General features: G+C 45.3%; 1 protein-coding gene across 2 annotated transcripts in view; it reads left to right on the top strand.

Moving 5' to 3' along the window:
• Positions 1-26,573, top strand: part of STIM1 (stromal interaction molecule 1) — a 246,113-nt gene extending 219,540 nt beyond the window's left edge. For both annotated transcript variants that reach the window (XM_036744735.1, XM_036744736.1), the window contains exons 6-12: positions 5,708-5,885; positions 10,264-10,441; positions 12,206-12,373; positions 13,260-13,360; positions 13,817-14,052; positions 19,260-19,326; positions 24,483-26,573. In XM_036744735.1, coding sequence (XP_036600630.1) covers positions 5,708-5,885; positions 10,264-10,441; positions 12,206-12,373; positions 13,260-13,360; positions 13,817-14,052; positions 19,260-19,326; positions 24,483-25,005 — 1,451 coding nt within the window. In that variant the 3' untranslated portion in view covers positions 25,006-26,573. The remainder of the gene's footprint in view (positions 1-5,707; positions 5,886-10,263; positions 10,442-12,205; positions 12,374-13,259; positions 13,361-13,816; positions 14,053-19,259; positions 19,327-24,482) is intronic.
• The last annotated feature ends 210 nt before the right edge of the window (positions 26,574-26,783 follow it).

Genomic DNA, 26,783 nt, shown 5'->3' with positions numbered 1-26,783 from the left:
CTTGTATGCTTACTACCTGTATGACACTGCATCAAGGTGCTGGACTTGGAGTCAGGAAGACCTGAGTTCATATCCTTCCTTATTAGCTATATGACCCTGGCAGTCACTTAACCCTTTGCTTCAGTTTCCTTATCTAAGAATTAGGGATAATAACGGGAACAGTAACCTTTCTTCTCAGGGTTGTTGTGAATAAAGTGTATTATAATATTTGCGAAGTGCTTTGTAAACCATAAAGTACTAGAGGGATGTTTGTTGTTGTTGTTTAGTGGTTCTATCGTGTCTGACTCTATGTGATACCTTTTTTTTTTTTTTTGGCAACAATACTGAATTCCTTCTCCAGTGAGAGATGTGGAACATTTTACGGCTGAGGAACTGAGGCAGATAAGGGTTAAGTGACTTGCCCAGGATCATCGAGCTAGTAAGAATCTGAGGCTGGATTCGAACTTAGATCTTGCTGGTGCCAGGCTTGGTTTTCTATCCACTGCACCACCTAGCTGCCCCTAAAAGAATGTTTACTATTTTTGCTTCTCTGAGCCTCAGTTTTCTAATCTTTAAAATAGGGATTATAATCATAGCACTCTATTTTGCAGGATCATTGTGGAAGAAAGCATTTTATAAGTCTTTAAGTACTCTAGGACTATGAGTTGTCATTGACTTTATATTGATTTTGACTGTTGGCTTCCTTCTGGATCCTTATTCGTGTTCTAGATAAAGCAGGTTGTCAGATAACTTTCTTTTGGAAAAATGGAGTGTTTATGTATCTATATAGTAGGGATTTTATTTTCTGAAGCCAGCACTGACTTTGATCTGAGAAAGCAGGTTTCAACAAACAGTACTGTCCATGGCGGGCATCTTTAGCTTTTGCTGCATCTTTATCTGAAGGGCCTGTCATCATTTGGACCTGTGTCTCTCAAATCTACAGTCAGCCAGACGCTTTTGTTCTTTAAAACCTCTTGTAGTCAAGAGTTCCTTAGTAGTCTCTGTTGTTTGCCTGTGGCTCACAGCCAGCCCAGTCAGCACATACTTTCAGGCATGTGTTCTCTTCTCATGGCACCACAAGGCTGCCCATGGTCCACTAGCATTCCCCCAGTGTAATGAGCTCAGGTGGGTCCTGGTATCTACTAATCCCCAGGGGTGGTTTCAGTGCTGAGGCTGTTGTTATTCCAGGACTTTCAAAAGCCTTGGCCAGTTCTAGGCCCAAGTGCTGTATTGTGAGTCACCCCTGACTCGGGAGTCAGGGCTCATACCTACTTACCTGAGGCCTCTTGGTGGCCAAGACAAGGAAAGCTGGGAAGAGACCAGAGACAGAGTGTTTATAACATCACCTTTTCTCCTTCAGCACAGCCTTATCTATGAAATAAAGTTCAATGTAGGAACTATTGTTTGGGCTTGGGCAGAATTCAGAAGACAAAGGGATATGTGGGCTGGTAAAATTTCTCTGCAGGAAATAAATTTCAGGAATCTGTTACCTCAGTGGATGGTATAAACTAAAAATAGATTCAAGAAAAATGAAGTTATTTATGGATGTGCAAAGATGTCATATAGGGTGAGCCTAACTTTCCCCAAACTCTCACTGTTAGGGTTCTGATCCTGAGAGATAAGGGAGCTTTTGTTAGGTTTTTATATTTTTTTCATTCAACCCATTTAACCAAAATTTATACTCCTCCTCTTGTGGTCTTTCTTTCCTCTAGGAAGCATTCCCAGTTTCAAGCTATGCCAGTCTTTCCTTTCTGAGTTTCTGCGGTAACCCTAAGAGCCTGTACTACAGTTTAGCTGTTGGTTCTGTCGTGACTTGTATTTGTTAACACATTCATAAAGGTTGGACATATCTCCCCAGCTGGACTTCAAGCTCTTAAGACCAAGCACTATTTATTAGACATTTATACATTCCTCAGGATCCTGTCCCACAATATCCTATAATCTTAAAGCTGAAAGGCCCCTTAGATATCATCTAGTCCAACAATAAGAATAATTTCTCTTTCCATAGCGCTGCAAAGCTTAGAGAATGCTTTCCTCACAACAGGCCTCTGCGACTCTCATTAGTCCCATTTTTCAGATGAGCAAGCTGAAGCCCAGAGAGATCAAGGGACTTGTGTTAGGTCATGTAGCTCCAACTCCTTGGTTGATGGATGAATCACCTAGACAATTTACCTGATAACTTCTTCCTTTTTAAATTTTTTTTCACTTTTATTTTCTCCCTCCTATTTCCCCCTTTCCCCTCCCCCACTGGAAAAAAAGAAAAAAAAATCCTAATAGCAAATAGCCATAGTCCAGCAAAACAAATCCCCATATTGACCATATCCAAAAATGTGTGACTCATTTTACATATTAGGCCATCACCTCTCTGTAAGGAGATGGGTAGCATTATTGATCATTGGTCCCAACAACATTTTCTTGAATACCTCTAGTGATGCAAAGCTCAATTCTTAATGAGGTAGCCATTCTGAGATAGCTTTGATTACCAAGAAGCTAAAACACATAATGCGAAGAATGCTTGATTTGTAGTTTAGAGGCCTAGGTTCAGATTCTAGTTCTGACACATCCTGTGTGACTCTGGACTTTACCAACCTGTAAAATGGGAATAATGATACTTGTACCGCCCATCTTACCACGTTGTTATAAGGAAAATACATTGCAAACCATAAGGTGCTATAGAAATGGAGATATTTTAATTACATTGAACCCATCAGCCTCCCTGTAGCTCCTTCCAACCTACTCCCTGCCCCAGGCCTTTTCTGCCTTCATTTCTAATTGAAGTTCTTAATGTAGTTTTGTTGATGACTGAAGCAACTGAAGTAAACAGAGTCTTTGCATTAGTGACTTTCTCTGGCTTATGTCATCAGATTTGAGGTAAAGGATAGGGCTGAGAGGGGAATTAAGGTCATTTGCCTCACCCCTAGATTTCTCTACTAAATTTTTTAAAGGCCTATTATTCTTTTGGTGGGGAGGGAGATGTGGTTAGAGAAGGGAAAAAAGCAGAAATATCATTTGACCTAAAAGAACAACTGTGCAGATAAATCTTCTCCTCTATAAGGTAATTTGGAGAAGCACAATTTAAATTAATTAGGGCTCTGCTCTGATTATAGGCCACTCACAGGGCTTTGGATCTCTACCACTGTAATTTAAAGCTCAAGAAATTGTCTGATTGCCCCAGTCTGTGGGCCACCAGCACATAGTCTGGTTTGGGGCTGATGCAACTATAGGTAATTCCTTCCATTAAAATAATGGGACAAGTAATGATTCATAGAATCAGAATCTTGAAACTGGATAGAATACAGATGGTCAGAGCTAAAAGAGAAGCAATAAAGTGCAGCACTCTTTCGAATACTAGATTTGGAGTCAGGGTTCACAGGTTCACCTGTAAAATGAGGAGATTGAATTACATGACCACTAAGGGCCCTCCTAGCTCTAACATTATATTCATGGCACAAAAAGATCATAGGATCTGGTGCTGAAAGGGCTCTTAGAAGTCATCCAACCCAATCTTCTCATTTTAAAGATGAGGAAACTAAGGCCCAAAACAAAACGTCTTTGTTTTCTGGTCTTTCCCACAGTTGCCTATTTCACTCATCTCCAGATCTCTCAGATGATCCTCGTTACATTCCAGTCTTTCTACTCCAGTGGGGCCAGCTTCCCCAACACATACACACATATTCCAGGGTCATTCCCCTCCTTTACCTTTGTACTTATTGACCCTACCTCAGTCCCCTAATTTTCCCCTCTGTCATCCACCTCTTACACATCTTCTGAAGCTCAGCTTGAGTCCCTTGTCCTCCTGGAAGACTTCTAGAGCACCACAACCTCAGGAAACTCAAAATTATCTGAGTTGTCAGACCTCTTCGAGTCTGTGATACTTATTTTAGCATTTGACTATGTTTGTGAGTCTTATCTCCCCAACTTTACTATGAACTCTTCTCTCTCATTTCTTCTTACATTTCTTAAACATCTCTCCCTTCTCCTCTGCTCTCCTCCTCCCAGTCCTAGGTCTCCTGTAGGAGGCATTTAGTGTGCTTATGTTGAAGTGAATTGTCTCTTGCTGGTGGTACTCTTCTCCCCCACCCCCCAACATTCTATCTACCCCCAGGGATGTTCTAAGATTTGGCCAAGGTGCTTATGGGACACTAAATGAATATATCCTGAGAATTTCTCGAAGGCTCAACTCTGTGTTGTGCACCATGAAGTGATAGGAGGAGAAGACATGGCCCCTGACTCAAGGAAGCACTTAGAGAATTTGGGAAGGATTCCTGGAGGAATTGGGACTTGAACTGACTCTTGAAGAACAGATACATTCTGGAAAGAGTGATGAGAAAGGAAAGGCCCTTCTAGGTCAAAAGAAGAGCAAATGAAGGTGTGTAGGTGAGAATGGGACAATGAGATTAGAGTCTGAATTTTAGGCAATGAGGATAGGGGAGAAGTTAGATAAGTAGGACCTTGTTGCATCTCTCTTAAAATATTAAGTTTCTTATGTGCTTGCTTGTACTGAGCAGTGTGTGGGGTGTGGAAACATTCAAAGCATAGCTAAGACCTGGCCCTGACCCTTGTGAAGCTCACAGTTCAGTAAAAGGATAGGCTATCCTATAGACAACTTAATATACACTGTTATATATTAAAGCACGTTCAGTATGGTGCAGTCAAAGGGTTATGCAGGGTTTGAGACAGAAAGTCATTTCCTGCTGAGAGAATCAGAGAAGGCTTCTTGGAGGAAGTGGTGTTTGATTTGATGATATGAAAGTGTGAGTAGTTATTCAACAGATGAAAATAACAGAAGGCTGATATAAGTAAATGAAATAAGCAGAACCAGAGAAACAGTATAAGCAATGACTATGATAGTGTAAATAGGTGGGTAGTAACAACTAAACAACAAAAAAGAGGAAACTGAGCCCTGGAATTTTAATGACTAAACTTGGCCCAAACAAAGAGATGAGAAAATGACCTTCCTTTCCTTCTTTCCAGAGACGAGGGACTGTGCATGTGGAACATTGCATGTACTGTCAGATTTGGTTGATGTGTTAGTCAGTTTTGCCAAGCTGTTTTTTTCCCTTAATTTTTATTCTTTGCAACAAGAGCTATCTCTTTAAGTGGAGGAATGGGGAGGAACATATTTAGAAATAAAAGTGATATAAGAACAAGAGATATCAACCAAAAAATAATATGATAGGAAAGACATTGTATACATAGGGAACAATGTAGGCCAAGGTACAAGGCAGGAGAGTATGTGATGTGTATAGAGGACAGAGAGTTTAATTTTAATGGAATGTAGAGTATATGTAGGAGAAAAACATTAGAAGAGGTTGGAAAGATAGAGTATAGATTATCAGATTATGGAAGACTTTGAATGCTAGACAGTAAGTATCATGGTTATTTGTGTATGTGTACTTTTCCCTCCATTTAATTTTAATTTAGGGCAGAGAAAAGGTTATGTTTTCATTTTTGTAGCCCGAGTACTGAGCACAGTTCCCTGAACACAGTAGCCACTTAATAAACATTTGACCTCAGGGGCTCAGAAAAGGAGAGGTTTACAGACACAGAGGCAGTGGGTTAAGCTTTGACTCGGGCACAATACCAGGAAGGATTTATTTGCTGCTGTTTCTATTTGGTGACCCTGTTGACATTGTCTGTGGCCCTGACCATCAGAGACATGCAGGAGAGGAACATACAGAGAACTGGTTTGGGGGATGATTAACTTCCTTGTCATTCCCTTTTGCAGTGACCCGCCATAACCATTTGAAGGACTTCATGCTGGTTGTGTCCATCGTCATTGGGGTGGGTGGATGTTGGTTCGCCTATATTCAGAACCGATACTCCAAGGAGCATATGAAGAAGATGATGAAAGACCTGGAGGGGCTACACAGAGCTGAGCAGAGCCTTCATGACCTCCAGGAGAGGTAAATGAGTGGGTCTTCAAAGACTACTGCTGAAGGAGGGGCGTGCGATGTCAACTATTAGGGCAAGTCACTTCTTTGATCTTCTATTTCCTAATGTGTAAAGTACAATAATTGGACTAAATGATCTCTTCTTACTCTGGATCCTATGATCCTAAGGGTTAGAAGGAACTTTAAAGACATCTGTTTCAACCCCTCTTTTTATAAATGAGGAAACAGATATGGAGAGGTCAGCTGCCTTGTTCAGTGTCACACAAAAAGTTAATGACAAAGCTGGGACTCAAATTCAAATCTCCTTAGTCCAATGTTTTTTCATCCTCCCAAACTGGCCAGAGAATTAAAAAAGAATAACCTCTCTCTGTCCCAAGAGAAAGTGTTTTATCTTTGATCATCCTACCTCTGAACCTTGTTAGTTGTGTATGATCATGAAATTCTCTGGCTACAATAGTCAGTGAGGGGGTCAGTTATTCAGGCTCTTGTTTCTGGGCAGTCAAATGGATAGTTGACTTCTTTATTCTCTCTAAGAGAGACTTTCATGGTTTGTCTTATGCTATATTGCTTTTTTTAATAGCCGTTATCATTAGGAAATTCTTTCTTACATCTAACCTAAATCTCATTCATATTCATTGCGTACATGACCTTAGAAAAATCTCTTTTTTTAGGTTTCACTTTCCTGCAATAGGTTATAGAGCCAGAAGAGACCTTCAAAATCATTTAGCCCAATCCTCTCATTTTACAAAGGAGACTGAAATCCAGAATAGGCTAGGGATTTTCCCCAGATCAAAACTGTAGTAAGTGGCAGAGCTAGAATTTTAATACAGGTCTTCTGAATACAAATCCAGGGCTCTTTCCATTATGTCATGCTGCCTTTCTCCTATCTAAAATAAAAGGGATGGATCAGATAGTCTCCAGTCCTGACATTTTGTGATGTTTAAGTAAAGAAAGCAAGAAATTTGCCTTAAATTTACAAAATAAATTTACAAAAGACAAGATAAATATGGCTATGGAAAGTAGTGCTCAGTCAGCAAGAACTTGCTGAACATTTGTTATGAGCTCCAGGAAGATCATTGGATCATAGATCAGGAACCGAAGATGACAGTATAGACCTGCTAGTTGGACCCCCCCTCATTTTACAGATGAATAATTGAGACCCAGAGAGACCTAGTGATTTGTCCAAGGTTACACAGGTAATAAGTAGTAGGGTTAGAATTCAAACCCAGATCCTTTGACTCTGAATCTAGTACTTTTTTCAGTGGACCCAGTCCCTGCCATCAAGGTATACTCACCTTTTAGGGGAGAGAGACAGGACCCACTGGGTAGAATGCCAGACTTTGAGTAAGCAGACTCAGGTTCAAATCCTATTTCTTCAGATACTGATTAGCTGTTAAGCAAGTTGCTTAACTTCTCAGCCTTCGTTTCCTCATCTCTAAATTGGGGATAATAATATCTGTAAGCACTTAGTTCACAGGGTTTTTGTGAATATCCAATGAGAAAGTATATGTAAAGTATTTTTCAAATCTTAAAGTATGATATAAATGATAATACTGTTACTAATAATTATAATATTATTACGTACACATATCCAGTTCGGTTTACTTATTAAGCAACAAACACTATACGTGCATGGTGCTGGACTAGGCATTTGCATTATAAAGATGAACATAAAATAGTCCTTGCTCTCAAGGTGCTTACATTCTACTGGGGAAAACAACATGTGGAGCAAATGCAAAGTAACTGTGGAATAAGGATGAGGAGTAGCCCCCACTGGCAGTGGCCTTTGTGGCCCTTGAGTTGAGAGTTGAGAGGAGCAAGGGCATCCAGGGGACCGAGAGGAGGAGGCTGGAGCCAGTAGGGCTGCTGCTGGAAGAGCCAGAGCATGGGTTCTGAGAGGCATCAGGCGTGGAGGAAACATGATTACTGTGCTCAGAGCAGAGCAGGGGGATCATCAAGTGAGCACCAGAGCCACTGCTGTGCTGTGACCATAGTATCCATGTACCATGGATATAGAACACTGCATATAATGTATGACTTTTTTGAAATGTTGGTTAGTTTTGCAGAATTTATGTTTTTTAGGGATGACTTGAGAGGAAGAAGGGAGGAATACATTGGGAAATGTAGGTAATATTAAAAAAAGATAATAAGGATATACTTTTTTAAATGTGGAAGCTAAGCTAGGTGTTCTCTGGGTCTGTCCTTCTGTGATTCTAAATATTTGAAAGGTTGTCATGTGGAAGAGGATTAGACTTTTGCTTTCCCCTAAGGGAACTGGAATGAACTGGGGGGAAATTGAAGAGAGGAGAAGATGGAGGGTCTTGAATTACAGGTCGGTGAGTTTGAGGTCCATAGGGAACCCTGTCTGATCCCTAAATAGAGAGATTTGGCCAGAGATGGGCTTTGGGAAATTGATCTTGTTTCTGTTTGCAGGAGGGATGAAAGGAAAGAGACTAAAGAGGAGAAGGCAAGAGAAGATTATTGAAATCCCCTAGGAAGAGGAACATGAGGACTGGGCTGGCAGGGTTGGGGGAGGGAACCACGGAGGTGAATGAATACAAAAACCTTAAAGAAGAGGGATGAATAGAACTTGCAAACCAAGGACCATAAAGAGGAGAGGAAGAGGCATTATGAAATGTTTTGCTGCTAGTCTAGTAAACTATACCTAGAGCATACCCTTGATATAAATCTAATTTGGTCAAAAATGTGGGATTAATTTAGTTTGGTATCCCTCTTTTTGCCTCTTTGGGTCTACCACTTCCTTTTCTAGGCATTCACTATTCCTTTAATGGTATATTCTGGAGTTTTGTTATGATCGTTTTCCTTTTCTAGGCTTCTATTTCCTCATCTGTACCTTAAAATTCTCTATGATTCTCTTTTTAATGCCCCTTCTAACTCTAATCCATCATGTTATAATCCCAAATAGAAGAATGTTATTATGGAAGGAATCTTACAGACCTTTGAGCCCAACCCTCTCATTTTACAGATGAAGACACTAAGGTTCAAAGAGATTGTAACTTGTTTAAGGTCACACGGATAGTGACAGATCTGGGATTTGAACCCAGTCTCCCCTTCATCTCAAATCTAGTGCTCTTGCCACATGGATGAGGCAGTCTAGAAGTGGGAGTAGAAAATAAGTGTGACAAGAAGTCTAGGTGTGCTCTTACCCTTGGCTCTATTCAGGAGCCAGTGAAGTTTGTTTTCTCCCATAGCATCCTCTTCTCTAACCTTAAAACCGCCTTTGACTCCTGCCTGTGAAGGTCCATGGGCCCTTTCATAGCCCCAAAACTGGGCTGGAAGGGACCAGAGCTCAGCCCTGGTTATAATTAGGACACATGGCACCACCTGGTGGGCAGCAGGAAAAATCCCAGGTCCTTGGTTCTGCAGGATGACAGATTCCAGAGGATCATAGGATTTAGAACTAGAAATGAAAGAATCACGAAATTTCAGAGTTGGCAAAAGTTGGAGGGACCATCTAGTCCAATTTGTGTCTGAATGGGAATCCTTTCTACAGCATCCCTTGACAAATATATCTAGCCTTTGCCTAAAGACCTTTGGTGAAGGGGGAACCCACTGCTTCCTCAGGCAGACGATTCTACTACATGATTTCAGTCAGAATGAGCACAGCTACCAGAAGTAGTTAGCTCTAATATTGTTTGAAGTTTTTCTTTATATAAAGCCCAAGTTGGTGGATTAAATCTGCACCTACTGAAGATCATCTAGTCCAAAGCCCAGGGACATGAGCTAAATTTGTCTTTGACTTGCCTCAACACAATACTCCCACTTGGGGCCCCTCTTTCCCATAGAGGACTGTGCTGTCGTCCTCCATGACCAGTATCTTGTCAGAACTCTCACTGTCCTCACCCTTATCAGAACTTAACACTTCAAGTTCTAATCTTGTAAGTCCAGTTCTCAGCCAGTTCCTATTAAAATATGAAGTGCTAACAGTAGCTTCCTAACCCCCTCCCTAGGGGACTTGAATTTTCTAATTATTTTTGGGCAAAACCTGGGTTTTCATTCCCTAGCATGGAAACTTCCTCCATAGATACAGATTAGCAATTTCACATCCTTATGAGAAAATCATTATAGCATTGAATTATTATTATTATTATATCCCCAGCCAGACTTTAAGTGGGACCCAGTCTCCTTCTCTCCTTGTTTGCCCCACAATTTGATAAAGCACAAGTTTCTTATGCATCTCCCTTGACTTGGCATTGCTATCTTGCATACAGCATGGCCTAGTCTAGGACAAGGACCCATGTCTTTTCCTGTGCCTCCCACAGCTTGACAGAGCCTAAGACCAGGACCACTAGGTCTTCCATATAGATTTGTTACAGAATGAGGGAGGAAAATCTGGGATATATGAAACATAGTCCTTCATCTTCCACAGGCTACAGAAGGCCCAGGAGGAACATCGGACAGTAGAAGTAGAAAAAGTGCACCTGGAGAAAAAATTACAAGATGAGATCAGCATTGCTAAACAGGAGGCACACCGGCTTCGAGAACTACGTGAGGGTACAGAGAATGAGCTCAGCCGCCAGAAATATGCAGAGCAAGAACTGGAGCAGGTAGGGTGGACCTTGCTGGGTAGGAGTTGGGGGCAGCCAGTAGTACCTGGTCACATGAGACCAGGAACATAGGGGTGAGGTGGGGTGGATGGATGGGAAGATGGGGCCTGCTCCAAGATTGGGCTTTTCTCATATACTACAGTCCAGTCACAACTAGCTTGGCCACACATTTTCTGTGGGATCCTGGGCAAATCAGTTCAGCTCCCTCAGTCTCAATCAGATTTGTCAAATGAAGAGAGTGATATCTGCACTTCCTACCTCACAGAGTTATTGTTAGAAACAAAGACTTTGGAGCTGTTGTTATTGCTACTGCTATTTTTATTAATCTCCTGATCTGATTATTCTAGAGCAAAGGTTCTTAAATCAGGGTATTTCGTTAGATTTTGAGGCAGGTCTGTGAACTTGAAAGGGGAAAAAATTATATCTTTATTTTCACTCATCTCTAACTAGAATTTAGCATGTCCTTCAATTATGCATATAGGCAGCAAAAAATCTGAACAGGGATTTATAGGCATCACCATGCTGCCATTGGGGTCCATGACATAAAAACAGTAAACTCCTGATCTAGAGATTTAGGGTTTAGAGCGGTTGAAGATTGAGGTCCTGTGGTTAATCAGTATTTCAGAGGGTAGTAGATAACAGTTGTTGCACTCTCAACCATTGGTCCCTAGACCAATGGATGATATCTAATAGCTCAAAACCCAGCAAGTCCTTCTCTCTCCCTTCATTGCCTTCTCTTTGACTCTGTCTCTTTTCTGCCCTTCCCCACCCCCTTAGTTTGGGTGTGTCTCTTCCATGTTATCCCTGTTTTTCTCCTCCTTTCCCTGTCTTATTCCTCGTCCCATACGACTACTTCCTCTTCTCCTTCCTCCACTTCTCGAAGTAGCACCAAGTCTAACCAGATTAGATTTTTAGTATTTATTATAGTTTATTCAGCTTTCTGTTTCTTGATCATCATTTCAAAAGTAAACAAATTAATACCTTTTATCTTTTTCTTTTTTGGAGAGAAATCCCCAAGTGAAGGTTAAGGAGGAGTTCACATGGAGTTAGTAGAGGGAATCCTGGGCACAGGCTCTTGAAAGTAGTACCAGTACCCTGTTGCCCACATGGCTCAGAACACTTGAATATTTGTTGGACTCAACTGGGTAAAGAGCCAGAAGCCTTGGGTTTCAGTCATATCCTTGACACCTACATCCTGTGGGTCCTTTCAACAATAATCCGACTCCCTCATGTTGTAAAGATCACATCATCTTTGGAGGGAGCAGGGGAGAGAGTGGAGGAAGGCCCAGACTTGGTGAATGCAGGAAGCTGGGCAAAGGAGCCCTCTTCCCTGAAGCCAACTTCAGTGCTGGCCCCATCCCTTGCCGTGAGGTCTGCCTCCTGCTCAGCATGGATTGAGGGAGGCTCTAGGGACTGGTCTTTGCACTCCTCATGTTCAAGGTGGCATAGTAGAAACAGCATGGGATTGGATGTCAGGAGGCACGGGTTTGACACTGGCTCGTGACTCTGGGGAAGTCTTTTTGCTTCTTTAAGTCTCAGTTTCCTCTTTAAAATAGAGATAGTAATACTTTTACTCCCTGCCTCAAAAGGTAGTTATGAGAAAAGTGCTTTGTAAACTTTAAAACTCTGTCGAAATGTGTTCTGTTCAGTCTTCCTCCATAGACCTCAGGTGGTTGTGGCCTTTGTCAGCTTGGGGAGTTGGGCTAGCAGAACCGGAGATAAAGTGGAGGCTATGACCCTATACCCTGTGTCTTGCCATTGTAGGTACGCATGGCTTTGAAGAATGCTGAGAAGGAGCTGGAGTCCCACAGTTCCTGGTATGCCCCTGAGGCCCTGCAGAAGTGGCTACAGCTGACCCATGAGGTAGAGGTGCAGTACTACAACATCAAGAAGCAGAATGCTGAGAAACAACTACTGGTGGCCAAGGAAGGGGTGAGGATGTCAGGCCTCCTATGGCCTTATAGACCTCTGACGCACACTGTCCATGTGACCTTGGGCCAAATTGCTTCATTTCTCAGGGCTCTGGGCAGCTCTCTTAAGACAACTGTGGCAACTATATGATGCAGAGAAAAAAGATGCAAATCTGCATTGGTAGAGGGCATTTCCTCCTATAGGAGTTTCCTATAACAATGGAGTCACAAGTCTCCCTGTTTAGTATCTATGTCACAGAATGATTGTGAAGCTCAAATTAGATAATGTATTCAAGTTTTAAGAGTTCCTTAAATACTAGCATTATTATTAACATCATTATTATTGTATCATTTGGGCCTCCAGAACTATCCTGTGAGGTAGCTAGCATCAATATTATCGTCTCTATTTTACACTGAGAGAAAGCAAGCCTTGTGTTAAACTGAGACTGTTTCTTCATCTGTAAAATGGGATATTATAACTATATTGTGTGCAAAGAGTTGAGAAGCTTTAAGTGCTGTAGAATGGAAGTTATTATAATTACTCTTTGAGTGTACCCCAGGAGAAGGGAGGAGAGCCATCTCCCTGACCTCTGTCAGAGACATTGGCTCAGGGCCCCTGGCCAGGGAAGGAGAAGCAGACATCTGAGATCCAGACAGATGCAACAGCTACTAGGCCCGGGGGCTGGGCCCTTCATTGCCCAAGGATAGGTACTGGGCAGCATCTGGGAGAAAACATGCCTTCTCAGAGCAGTTGCCTAGAATGATCACTATTCTCTTCCTTTCAACTGGAATACATGGTCATGTGCCTAGCCAGAGAAGAATATAGCTGGTTCTGTAGGCCTCAGTCTGGGCTGAGGCCCATTCTTGAGCCCTGTTCCCTTTAAGGGAACACACCTTGGGTTTTTCAGGCAGAGAAGATTAAAAAGAAGAGAAACACCCTGTTTGGAACCTTCCATGTGGCCCACAGCTCTTCCCTGGATGATGTGGATCACAAAATCTTAACAGCCAAGTGAGTATTTCCTGCCATTTTGGGAAGATGGGCTCCCCAAGACTATCCCTACTGGAAGCTCTGAGGTGGGGCTCCAGGCCTGGTACCTTCTTTCCCATATAGCTCAGAAAGAAAGATGTGGCCCTATTTCCTGCCTTCATGTTTCTTAGGCTTTTCCCTGACCCAAACTGTCCCCCAGACTTTTTCTCCTCCTTGGAACTGTGGCAGGCCTTTGCCCAGGCTCAGATCCCAAAGCTATCTTGCCTAGGATGAATATGGGTAAGTGTTAGACCAAGGATTTCTGTGTTCCTACACCTTGGTTTCTCTGGCATGGGAAAACCATTCTTATGGTATTGGTTTGGGACTAGGCTGGGCTGGACTGGGCTAGGGTCTGGCCAAAGTATGCCAGGCCTGTCAGGTTAAAAGGAGGGTCCTATGCTTTTTGAGGCTTACTTCCTGCCTGGCCTCTATTTCCAGGCAAGCCCTGAGTGAAGTGACAGCAGCCCTGAGGGAGCGCTTGCACCGATGGCAGCAGATTGAGATCCTGTGTGGTTTCCAAATTGTCAACAATCCCGGTATTCACACTCTGGTGGCCGCCCTCAACATCGATCCCAGCTGGATGGGCAGCACTCGCCCCAACCCTTCCCACTTTATCATGACAGATGATGTGGACGACATGGATGAGGAAATCGTATCACCAGTGTCCATTCAGTGTAGGTAGCACCGGGATGGGGAGGTTGTCCTAGGGACACGGCAGCCAAAATCCCAAGTAGCCTAATTGGGAGAGGCTGCTTGGTCTCTATGGGAAGGCCAGGAACCCTTCCTTCCTCTGGCAGCAAGCACAGGGGTGGGGAAACTCTAGCGCTTCACTTAATGTAATCCAGTTCCCAGGTCAGGCATCAAAAGGTGACAACCCCATTTATATCTGTAGTTGTGAAAACACAACAACTTGTAAAAATTTTCAGTGCTACCATTCTATGAGTCATAAGTGATTTCTTTCTGCCTTTACCTTTGTATGTCTCTGCTGTGCATCTGTTTCTTCCTCTGTGTCTTTTATTGTCATTGTTTATCTCTTTCCATCTCTCATTCGTTCATACAGTCAGTAAATCTCTCCTGAGCATTTAACCATGTCCATGGCCCTATTTTGGAATATGGGAGGGGGAAGGGAACTCACAATACAGAATTGAATAAAATATAGTCCCTGCCCTCAAGGAGTAGGGAAGCAGTGCATTATTGTTGAAAGAACTATGAACTAGGGGCACTCACTGTGTGCCCTTGGAAAAGTTCTTTCCCCTCTCTGGGCCTCAGTTTCTTTGTTGACTTTGGCCACCTTCGGGCTGAATTGAAAGGAACTTTCCTTGAGCTATTAATATGAACAGAGGTTCAGTACAGATCCATTTTAGCTCTGAGAGTCTCTAACTCTGGAACACAGGACACGTACATAGATAACCGATACAAAATAGAAGGGGGTAAGGGCCCTCAGAGTTGTCTCAGTCTTTGTATCCTGTCTGTCCTTGTCTTTCTCCCTCTTTTTTTCATTCATTTCCTACCTCCCCTAAATTTCTGTCCTTTATTCTTAATAGAACTGAATTTTATTTTTAAAATTACTAATTGCTTATTAAATGTCATTTTACGTTCCATGTTCCTAATTCTGAAAGTAGTTGAGTGGAACTTTTACATTTTCTCTTTCTCCATAAAAACAAATACTAGTTATTTCCCCTATCTTAGGGAATCTGAAAATCCTAGACGGGAAAAATAACTTATCTAGTACCCTAGATACCCAAGAGATTTTATGGAGAAAGGTCAGCTAGGTGGAGTTATAGTGCATAGAGTGTGGAGCCTGGAGTCAGAATCATCTTTCTGAGTTCAAATGTTACTAGATGTGTGACCCTGGGCAAATCACTTAACCCTGTTTACCTCAATTTCCTCATCTGTAAAATGAACTAGAGAAGAAAATGGCAAACCACTCTGTATCTTTGCCAAGAAAACCCCAAATGGGGTCACAAAGAATCAGAACTGAAATGACTGAGCAACAACCTCAGTCTTCTCAATGCTGGGAATCCCTCTACGACATCTTGTCACTTATCCAACCTGGGCAGTTTACTCCTCTAGGGATGGGAACTTCACCATCTTCTTCCAGGCAGCCTGTTATAGGATAGTTGTAATCATTAGGAAGTTATTCATTATATTGAGCTGAAATCTCCCTCCTTCCCTGTAACTTCCTTCCACATTGATCCCACCTCTCCTCCTTCAAAATGAGCCTCAATTTGGCTTTTGGTGAGTAATCTTTAATGATAAAATGTATTTTAATCTTTACTGTAGTAAGTGGAATCTTTTTACTGTATAGGACTTCATCAAGGGAGCCAGAATGATTCCAGAACCCTGCAAAGCCAGCAACCTTCCCCTTCCCTCACAAGCTCTCAAAGCTGCCCCCCCACCCCACCCCCAGGGCATAGGTGAAATATGTAAACCGGGCAAGAGAGCCATGAGAGCAAAGGTCTCCTGCCAAGGTCTTTTCCCTGCTGCCTCAGGTTATCAGCTAACTAAGGAGGCAGGGTGGTATGGTTCAAGAAATACTGGATTTGGCACCAGAGCCTGGGCTTCAGTTTCAGCTCTGTGAGTCATTTTCTGTGTGATACTGGGCCAAGTCACTGGGCTTCTTCTGGCCTCAGTTTCTTCATCTATAAAATAAGGGTTGGACTAGGTGATCTCTGAGGTCCCTTCAAACTATACATCCTACGAATCTGTAACTAGATAATCTCAAAATTCTCTTCCTGATATATAAAGGATGGGCAGAAGCCTCCTTAGTAACTTTGGAGCTTCTAGCTAAAGATGGGACCTGGTCTGGCCTGAGGCTCACACCAATTTGGCATCTCTAACTCTAGGGGCTTAGAAATTCACATAGCAGACAGGGCTAGGAGCAGGACCTACAGATGGCACAATTGAGGTAGGCTTAAAAGACCAGAAATCCTGATAGTTAATCTGTGCTTCTGGGAAGTCTCTCCCTTTCCTGTCTCATGAGCTCCAGATTGGATTTCTTTGTTTTATATCTTCCTGTAACTCCTTCCCTAGACACCTTGTCTGTCTTCATCAAATGACATGGCAGGGAGGGAGACACAGGGATTATGTTATAGATGAGAAAATTGAGGTCCAAGAAGGTCAAGTCATTTCTCCTCTAAGACCTGGGGTGTTTAGTGGACAGCCATCTCAATATGAATCTGGGTAGACAAAAAAGCTAACTTAACCTTGAGCTATATGCATTAAGGCAGAGTGCCCAGAATGGGAGAATGAGCTCTTCTCTCATGGCCTTGATGAATCCCTATTAGAAATATGATCTTCAGTTTTGAGTTCCATGTTTTAAGGACCTTAAAAAACTGAAATAACTGGAAGAGGAACCATGAGAATGATGAGAGGCCTGGAGTTCATGCTATTTGGAAATCAAATAAAAGTCTGGGGATGTTGAACCTACCTAAGAGAAGGCTTAGGGAAGAACTATTACATAAATGAGGGATTAGATTTTGTTCTGCTTTGCTTTAACGGACAGAACTGGGAACACTGGTTGGAAGTTGTAGAGAGGCAGATTTGGATATAATGTAAAAAACCAACTTCTTCATTGTTAGAGCTATGGTCCCAAGGTAGAGTGAGCTGCCTTCAGAAGTAGTGAGTTCTCCACCACTAGAAGTCTTTTGGCAGAGGCTGGATTGACCTCTTGTTAGGGATGTCAGTCACAGAGGGATACTTTCTCAAGTAAGTCCAATTGGACTGTATTTATAGTCTTTTTCCAGCTCTGAGCTTCTCTCATTTTATAAAGTGACTTGTTCTTGGTCACACAGCTAATTACCAGCTTTTGATAAGTCCAGGAAGGAAGAATATAATGGGTTTGGGGAACTGTTGTATAGTTGAGGACGTTCCCTGCCCTGAATAAGTCAGGGCATTGGCTGGGGAAGTAGCTAAGGGTTCAGTTCATCCCAGTGTTCCCAGAAATGGGCAGTGTTTCCATTTGCTGGTGAGAAGGCTTCCAGGCCCCCTGTAAATTGGTTCTCTTCTCCCCTTGGCCCTGTTGACTCCCCCCAGACGCTGCCTGGCTGATGGGGCGCAGGTTCAGTGATCGCTCTGTGTGCTCGGCGTCTGTCAGCTCGGATGATCAGTCCCTCTGGAAATACCCGGGTTTGATGATCTTCCTTTGGGGTTGCTTTTCCTCCCATATTTGGGATTAACTGATTTTCTGCCCCTTCCTGCTTCCAAGGCAGCCAACTGACACACCCCCAGCCCCTCAGCACAGCCCCTCCCTACTAACCTCAGGAAGAGGCTTGGGTGGGTAGAGAAGAATCAGCCCACTCACTCTGGGGGCTCCCACTGGGTGCTGGGAAAAGGGGCATGATGAGGGCAGGCTTAATGAGTTTGCAGTGGTTGGGGAGGAAGTGCTGTCCCAGGACCCAAAGTTTAGCCTCTTCTTCTACATCCTGTAGCCCAGGGGACCCTTTTTCACAAGAAAAGGGGAAACTGACTCCTAACAGAAATGCACACAATTGCCTTTGAGCTGGGGTAAGGAGAGGGAGAAATGTCTTTCCCCTTGATTTCCTTTTTATGCCTCCCTCTTTTCTCTCTCCCTTTATTTCTTTCCTTCTTTCTTTGTCTTTTCCCTTTCTTTGCCCAGTTCTCTCTGTTTTTCTACCTTTCCTATGTTCCATTTCCTCTTTTCTTTCTTTCCCTCTGTCTTTTCCTCTTTCTTCGTCACTTCTTTCTTCTCCTATCTCCTTTCCTTTTCTATGTTCTCTCTTTCTCTCTCTCTCTCCCTCCCTCTCTCTCCCCTCTCCCCCCACCTCCCTCCTTCCCTCCCTCTCTCTCTCCCCTCCTCTTTCCCTCTCTCTCTCTTTTCCTCCCTCTAATGGAATCAAGTCTCTGACACTTTCAATAGCCATATGTCTTTGGTCAGGTCGCTTTTCTGAGTCTCAGTTTCCTCTTCTGTCAAATAGAGCCAATAATGGCTACCATACCTTCCTCCCACGGGGTTCTTGGGAAAGCACTTGGTAAATTTTAGAGTGTTATCAGAATATCAGCAACTATTACTAACTACTACCCATCCTCCTTCCTTTCTTTTACTCCTCACTTCTCTTTTCTCTGGCTTCTCTAGGTCTTTCTCTTTCCATCATCCCTGATTTTCTCTCATTCCTTTTCCACCTTCCTCTGCTCTGTTTTCTTAACTTCTTAATCCCCTTCTTCCTCTCATGACTCCTGTCACTAGCCCTTTAGAAGACAGCTCCAGAAGTGCTTATACTCCCTAACTAACATCAATGGGGACAGAAAGGACCAGGATGGGATTTTGGGACCCCTGCTGTGGTTTGGGACTGTTTCCATTCTACAGTGAGCAGGGAAGTCTGTACTATCTGGGTAGGGAGCAGGCATCAGGCATTGACGGCGTTTGTCCCCCAGGGGAATGGGCTGTTCTTTGTGCCTGGATTTTGGGCCACCTTCCTGGGTTCGTCCTAGGCTTAATAGCCACCCCTCTTCTCCAGCACAGTTTGGAAGTCCCAGCCAAGGGCTGGTTCTTCTCACCCTTTAGAACCTTGCCTCACTCTCTTACCTGCCCTTTCTTGCCCCTTGCCCTCCTAACTGCCTGGATCCTGGTTACAGTAACCCTTCACTGAGGTCTCTTTTCCCATCCTTCAGAGCGTGTCTGACATCGCCCCAGCACCCTTCTCTTAGGAGCACCGTTGCTTCATGGGCATCATCTTTTTTACTCACACAGTTCCTGGGGAGGGGAGGGCCCCATTCTCAGGACTGGGAGAATGAAAGGTCAGGAGCAGGGTCACAATGCAAGGTTGGGGGAAAGGGAACCCCAGGACTAGGACCCGTATGAATGGGCTGCCTGCCTGCCTCATCCAGCTGGGCCTCACTTGGATCCACTCTCTCATTGCAGCTCCTAGCCTGCACAGCAGCGTCCGGCAGCGTCTAGTGGAACCACAGCACGTCCTGGGATCGCAGAGGTTGGTAGAGAGCGAGGGCAGCCATTACGTGCCGGGCCGTGTGTCTCTGCGGCGAATGCGTAGCCTCTCCTCTGGACAATCTTTCAGTTCCGACGTTCACGGGACCAGCCCTCCATCAGCTGTCACCTCCTCCTGCTCTTCCTCCTCCTCTACTGCCTCCACCTCTGCTCCTACTTTCCATGTCCACCCTGTCTATTACCACCACAGCACTGCTTACTTCCTCCAGATGGATCCCTACCCTGACCCGCCCCCTCCCGATGCCCAGTCTGGGATGTCCTATCGATCCGACAGCTTGGGGTATACATCTCCTGCCTCGATCCCTTCCTTTCCCCTTTTGTCTGTGCCTGCCAGCTGCTGTTTGTACCTCATTTCCCTCAAACCAGCCTTGATTTAATTTCACTTTCTTTTGCCAGTTTAATCTTCCCAAAGCCCAAGGGAGCCAGGCTGGACCCTCCTTCTGGGCCTTATTTCATGACAGGGCAGCAGGAAGGCCCTAGCTAACTCCCTCCCAACTTCAACCTTTCTAATTCTACATTTTGGGTTTGCTGTCTTAAGAACAAAAGATAATAACATTATTCCCTTAACTTTACATAGCTGGTGCTTTTAACTTTCTGAAGTGTTTCATATCCATTTTCTCATTGGTCCTTACAATAGTTTTGGTAGGGACACAGGGCTGGGTTTAGGGTCCTTATTTTACAAAAGAGGAAATTAAGACCCAGAAATGTGAAAAGATTTACTGAAAGGTCACACAGGTTGTTCCATAAAATCCCCACAAGCAAATTGCAAAAGAAATTCAATCTTATTCCCTCCCATCTGTACCCAGCCTAGCCCACTGGCTTCTCCTCTGAGAGGGAGACTGCTTCTAGGAGGTAATGGCAGAGCCCACAACTTGTCTAGGAAAAAGCCCTGGCCCAAACAGGTCCATAGCCTAGCAAAGGTTGAGTATTGATAGCCACTGATAACCACAGGAATACTTTGGTATTCTGGGTCGTTTTAAGCCAGGCAGGAGAACCCTGAAGGTGGGAGATGGTGTAGAACTATTTGAATCTGACTCTGGAGGTTAAGGACAAGTCTTAACCCTGGAATCTGCTTCCACCTTGTATGACTCCTTTTAGGAGTTCTGAATATGATTGGGTCCTCATATCTTAGTGCTTGTTAAAACTTAGCTTCCCTTCTCCCTCCCTGCTCTGGTTCAGGGTTCCCTTGACTATCTCATTCCTCACTGGGGGATACTGAAACTAATTTCACCCCACTCCCACCCCGAGATACACATACATTCTCATTCTCTCTCTCTCTCTCTCTCTCTCTCACACACACACACACACACACACACACACACACTCACACTCACACACACACATTCTCACACACACACATACTCTTTCACATACACACACTCTCACACTCTCTCTCTCTCACACCACTGTGTAAGTTAGCTGAGGTGAACTGATATCCTCACCTCAGGTTGATTCCCAGATACTCCTGTTTGAAGACTATAGGTGGATTGGCCTGAGGACCTCCCATGTCTCCTGAGATATCTTACAGTTGCAAGAAAGCCCTGATTCCCAGCAAAACTTAGATAGCCTTTGTACAACAATTAGCTTGGCCTCTGCTAGTGGCACTTAGAGCACTGAGCTCATCCTTAGGCCCTGCTTTTTAATGTTTGTTATTCCCAAAGGGTAACCTGAAGGTTAAAGGAGGTGCATTTCTACTCCATCCCAGCCAGCTCTAGGCTCTTCCTATACTCTTTCCCCAGAGGCTTTAAAAGGCCAGACCCCTTGGAGCCTTGGCAGATGGGACAGGGAGCAGGCACCATCTACCAGCTAGCTCAAGATCTTTCAGTTGAAGATTAGGATTTGGGGAGAATCATTTCCCATATTACTATATCCTCATCCTCATTCTCCATGTCAACCCCCTTGCTACCTCTGCATAGGGGCTGCCCTGGCATTCCACTGACAGTGACTGACAAAAGAGACAGACCCTGATTCAGACCAGAGAGAGGGATGGCTCTATGAATATCCTGCTGGATGATCAGCCTTCAGCCTCCCCTTAGGTAGCCTGAGCCCTAGACCTTGCATGCTGGCAGTGGAGGGAGGGGACTTGGGGGACAGAGACAGACAGACCTTGGCACCAACTCCATTCACCACTTGGTTTTCTTTTGCAACGTGCTTCAGAGGATCATCTCTAAAGACAAACAGGCTCTCTAGTAAGGTTAGTAATGCCACAGGTGGGACTGGGAAGGGGTTCATGTAGCCCTTAGGAACTCCAGGAAGCCTCACCTGGGCGCTTCCTTTTCAGTTCAACAATTCAACTTAGCAAACCTCGAATTGTTGAACTAAAATCAATTTAACTGCTGATGTGTGGACAAAATGGCTCCTATAAGTGTTTCCTGGGGGCCCTGCCCTTGACTCCTTGTGCTGGGGAGGAGGGGAAAAGGGGAAGATGAGACCCTATATGGTCCTTGCCTTTAGGGAGACAAGACTCCCAGGCACATAATAGTAGACTGCTACAGCATCATATAGGGGTGGCAATAGAAGAGCTGGAAGAGCCTTAGAACATAAGAGTGTCAGAGCTGAAGAGGCCCTGAGCTGGGTCTCCCAACTCCTGACCCAGGACTGCTTTCTCTGCACTAGAGTGCCTACTTATGAAATTGCTATGGCAAAGCACAAGAGACAGCAGACAGAAGGCTGACCTCGGAGTCACTAACACCTGGGTTTAAGAACTGCCTTTTGACATGTACTGTGACCCTGGCCAAGTCACTTAACCTCCTAGTTCCCCCAGCTAACTCTGTAAGACTCTTAAGTTGCAGAACAGTTATCCCAAGGGTCAAAAGGTGTTAAGACCCTGCTATAGGTGTCTAGGAAAAACTGAAATAGAGAAGGCTTCTTAGTGGAGATGGACCTTGACTTTGTACAATAAACACAACCATCCCCCTACCTCTCAGCAGAAGCTCTCCAGTTCAGCCCAGTGGGTTGAGGTTTAAATACTGTTACTGGGAGACCAATAGAGACCCTACTTGTTACTACTTGTCTGTGTTTTTTCTGATTCTTCTCCCAGCTGCACATAAGCACAAATGGTTCTCTGGGTCACCTCCCTGACAGAGAGCTAATTTCTCAATCAAACCTCCACCTGCCTAGCTCCAGGCTCAGCCTTTAGGCCAGGGAATAGAGCTGGGGCTTGGCTGGGTGTGTGGCCAGTCTGAGCAGTGGGCTAACCTGCCGCTTTCTCTTCTTCCTTTAGGGGCCTCGCACCCTCTCTGACCCCTCTGAACTTTCTTCCAGATCAGCTGTATTTGCTTCCAGGTCCCCCTATTGGCCCCCACACTCTGCTCTTCAAATGCTGCCTTCACCCTTACTCCTGACTGGGAGACATAACTGTCCCACCCTCTCTTCATTCTGGGCCCCAGCTCAACCAGTTGCTGGGAGTGGGACTTCAGGGCCCTTCATTTTGCCCTTCTCCTCCTTGAGTGCCCCTGCCTTTAGGGGTTGGAAAGAGCCTCTGGGACTGGTGAAGCCTGCCTAGGGCTTACTGGTGCCAGCCCCATGAAGGCTTCTTCCAGCCTTCCATACCTGTTTCCATGGGAAAGGCTGGGGATGGATTCCTCCAGCTTGTGCATGTTGAATGTGATTTGGTGTGGAAACCTGTATCCCAACCTTGCAAAGCAACCCCTTCCCCTGGCTCATAGATAAGGTCTCTAAACAGTCTCACCACACAGTCATTACCACTTACATTCCCAGAGCATTTTATCCTTCCTGAGACATAAGCCAAACTCATTGAGATTAGGAAGGGACTAGGACCCAGGCTTCATGACTTCCCTTTCCTATATGCTTCCACTTAAAGAGTAACAGACTGCAAAATATATTTTGTTGTGACTCACTGTGACAACTGACATCCTTCCCTAATTTAGCCCCTCCTCCCTCCATGAACCCTCCACTATTGATATCCTTCTTAGCTCTGTGGTAGGTATCAAAGCTTCCACAGAGGGATGAAATGCAGGGAATGAAATGGCCCCCAAAGAGAATGAGGGCCAGAAGAAGGCCTGGACTTCTGTGACATTCTCTCCTTTTGATCCCATCATCATGGAATCTCAGTTGTAAGGGCCATTCAGTCCTACCCATACTGAACTGATAAACCCCTCTCCAGCATTCCCAGCACATGGTCATCTGGCTTGTGTTCAAAGAAGGAGGAACAGCTTATTGCATTTTTGAATGGCTGCTAGAAAGTTTTTCCTTACTTCAGGCTTAAGGTTACCTCCTTGTAATTTCTGCTCATTACTCCTGGTTCTGCTCTCTAGGACCAAGCTGAACAAATTTATCCCCTTTAGACTTCAAATACATGAAAACAACTATCTTGTCATTCCTCCCCCTTCTCCAAGTGTCTTTCTGACCACCAGCCTGTGAAAATCTTGGGCCAGGGGCAAGGTTGCTCTAACTCTTCCACCTCTTTCTCTCCCCTCCCACCCCAGCTCTAGCTGGGCCTCACTGCATGTGCTGTGATGGTTGGGGTTCTGTGGGCATTCTTAGGATCTGGGTGTGGGTGGATGGGATGAGGGTTTTATGTGGTGGGACATGATAATCAGAGCTCAGGACACAGGACATGCTTTTTCCTTAGGAAATGTGTGTGTTTTGGGATGGAGGGGAACATTCTGGAATATCAGAGCATATTTACATTTCAGGGAGGGAAGGTTTCCAAATCTGTGAGCCTCCTGGGATAACTTCAGGTCATCATGGACAAGTGTCTAGGGGTTTGGGGATTCAGAGGATGTTGGAAGGGAGTAGGGAACAAAGAACTATCTTCACATTGAATACCTCTTCCCCCACAAGGGGGAGGAGAGGAATGGAACAGTTATATGGCTGACACTACCCTGGGGCCCAGAAATGTAGCAAAGGTAGGGCCTGAACAATAGAAAGACTTTTGCCTGGTAATTCTGTGATATTAATATGTCTCCCTGTCCTTGTCTCATTGTTTTCCTTTTATTTTTCCCTCTTTCCCCCTCGTTCTCCCTTTTGTCTTCTTCTTCTCCCTACTCTTGGACCCCTTTGCCCTACTCTCTTCCCTTCTTCTGTCTTTTCCTTCTTTCTCCTCTCTCCCCCATCTTCTGTCCCTCTTTCCTCCCCATTCTCTACCCTGCCCTGATCCCCTCTTGTCTTGAGCAGGGACTTGACCCATTCCGATTCGGAGTCCTCCCTCCACATGAGTGACCGTCCTCGCTTCACCCAGCTGGCTGCCAAGCCCCAACAGCTGACCCGAGCCATGGATGAAGCCCTGTATGCCCCAACCTCCAATGGCAGCCACCGCCTGGCAGAGGCAGCCCTGGGGGGAGCTCTGGTGGAGAAGCTGCCTGAGAGTCCCGCCCTGGTCAAGAAAGCGCTATTCCTGCAGAACCACGGGCTAGAGAAGGCCTATAGTGTTGGGGAGCTGGGCCCTATAGGGCTGGGGGGAGGAGGGCCCCTGCATTCAGATTCCTCACGTTCCCACAGTCCCAGCTCTCCTGAACCAGACACGCCATCACCTATGGGGGACAGCCGGGCTCACCATGGCCGCAACACACGTATCCCCCACCTGGCAGGCAAGAAGCATGCTGGTGAGGAGGACAGTGGCTCCACGGGTGAGGAGACAGACTCCGGCCAGGGCAAGAAGAAGTTCCCGCTCAAAATCTTCAAGAAGCCCAAGAAGTAGCTGGACCAGGGCTGGCTGCGGTGGGAAGACACATCTATCCTCCCTCTCCCCCAAGGGACCCACCCAGGGCCTGGAAAGGGAAAGGTGGGGGTCCTGAGGACCTGGGGCATTATTAATACCTGCTTCATCCTCTCTGTACCCCTCCCTTCCCCCTATGAAAGAGGGGCCCTTCTACATTATTTATTTACTGACCACCACCTGCCCTGTTTGGGCCTCCATATGCTGTTCCTGCTCCAATCTCATCATCCCCTGGCTCCATCCCTGCTTCACAGTGCATGACTTACCCTTGCACCCACCATTTTGGTCCAGCCCACCCACCTTTGCAGGGTATCCTCAGTTCTGGTCTCCCTGTTTATTGGGCTTTTATGTCTTTCTCGGTCTCTTCCCCCACCCCATTCCCTGTTCTCTCCTCACTACCAAACCCGCAGCAATTAGGGTGAGAAAAAAGGAAGCCTGATCCAAGGCCCAAGCTCCCACCAACCTCAGCAATGCTGGACAGAGTGGGCAGGGCAGGGCAGGGCAGGGCTGAGGCCAGAGCTCTGTGGTTGGGGTGGGGGGTAGTGGATGTTTGATTTTGGTTCCTTTGGGAAGGGAGAGAGCCTGGGGCCAACCCTGGTTCTAGCCTTGGCCTGACTTTGGTGGGGGGGTGGGGGTGGGAGGCAGTTAGGACAGAGATGAGGTAGAGCTAGCCCTAGAGATCAGGCCTCTAGGGTGGCAGAAAGGCGCTAAATTAGGGATGGGCAGCCATGGCTCTCCCCCTTTTCTAAGGTCAGGATTCTAGGCCACACTCCCCAATGGCCTAATGACTGCCTCCTCTCCTGCCTATTCTGTAGGGTAGGGGAAGGGAGGGTACCCATATTCCTCTCCCTCCCTTCCCCTTAAGCTCAGATATTTAGCCTACTCCAGGTCCCCAAGTTTGGAGCCCTGAGACTGATTGCTTCAGTGATCCCTAAGCACCCTCCTAGTATGCTTGATCCCCTTTGTGTTGGGGACCTAGCCTAAATAGGGGCTGGCAGGGATTCTCACATATGGGTGTAGCCTCTGACAGGATTATGGGGGCAGGGGATGGGGCTGGGAGGGACTTTGGGCAAAGATGTTGTTGCTTTTGAACCAAAAATTTTTTTAAAAAAAATTTCCTGAATTTCCAAAGTGCCTGCAGCCCTCCCCTCCTCTCCACTTCTTTTCCAGTGCATGGTCCTTGGGCTACCCTAGGCTCTGGGCCCAGTCCTACTGTGCAGTCCAAGGTCTGCCTCCCATCTTAACCTCAGCCAGGCCTGGGGAAGGAGGCAGCTTATAAGAATAAGGAAGGGAAGGGAATGGATACACACTGTGCGTGTCCCACTTCCTACCCCAGGCAGTACCCCCTCCCCCAGCTTTCTGTAGGGGCTGTGAATAATGGCCCCCAGTCTTGCCTGTCCCTCTGGATGAGTTCCCTATCCCAGGGCCAAGGGGCAGGGCAGCTGGGTGCTGCAGGCCACAGTGGGCTGGCCCCCCTCCCATCCCTATCCCTATGGATTTTTCTGTTATTTCATAAGACTGAAGTCTAATAAAGCATGTAGGATATTTTATTTTCTTGGTTTTGGCTCCCATTACTCTGCCTACCTGCTTCCTGGGTCATGGAAATTGTGGCCAGATCTGGAGACAAGAATGAAAAGTCTCCAAGTTTATATTCTGTGTCTCCTCTTCCTGACTTTAAAAAGAACATGTGAAAACCAAGACATAAAAGACACCAGGGAAAACCATCACCACCAACCTCCAATGCCTCCAAGGCCTGAAAG

This window comes from Trichosurus vulpecula, chromosome 2, assembly GCF_011100635.1.
Source record: "Trichosurus vulpecula isolate mTriVul1 chromosome 2, mTriVul1.pri, whole genome shotgun sequence".
In the NCBI taxonomy this organism is placed as follows: domain Eukaryota; kingdom Metazoa; phylum Chordata; class Mammalia; order Diprotodontia; family Phalangeridae; genus Trichosurus; species Trichosurus vulpecula.
This window is presented reverse-complemented; position numbering and strand designations above follow the sequence as displayed.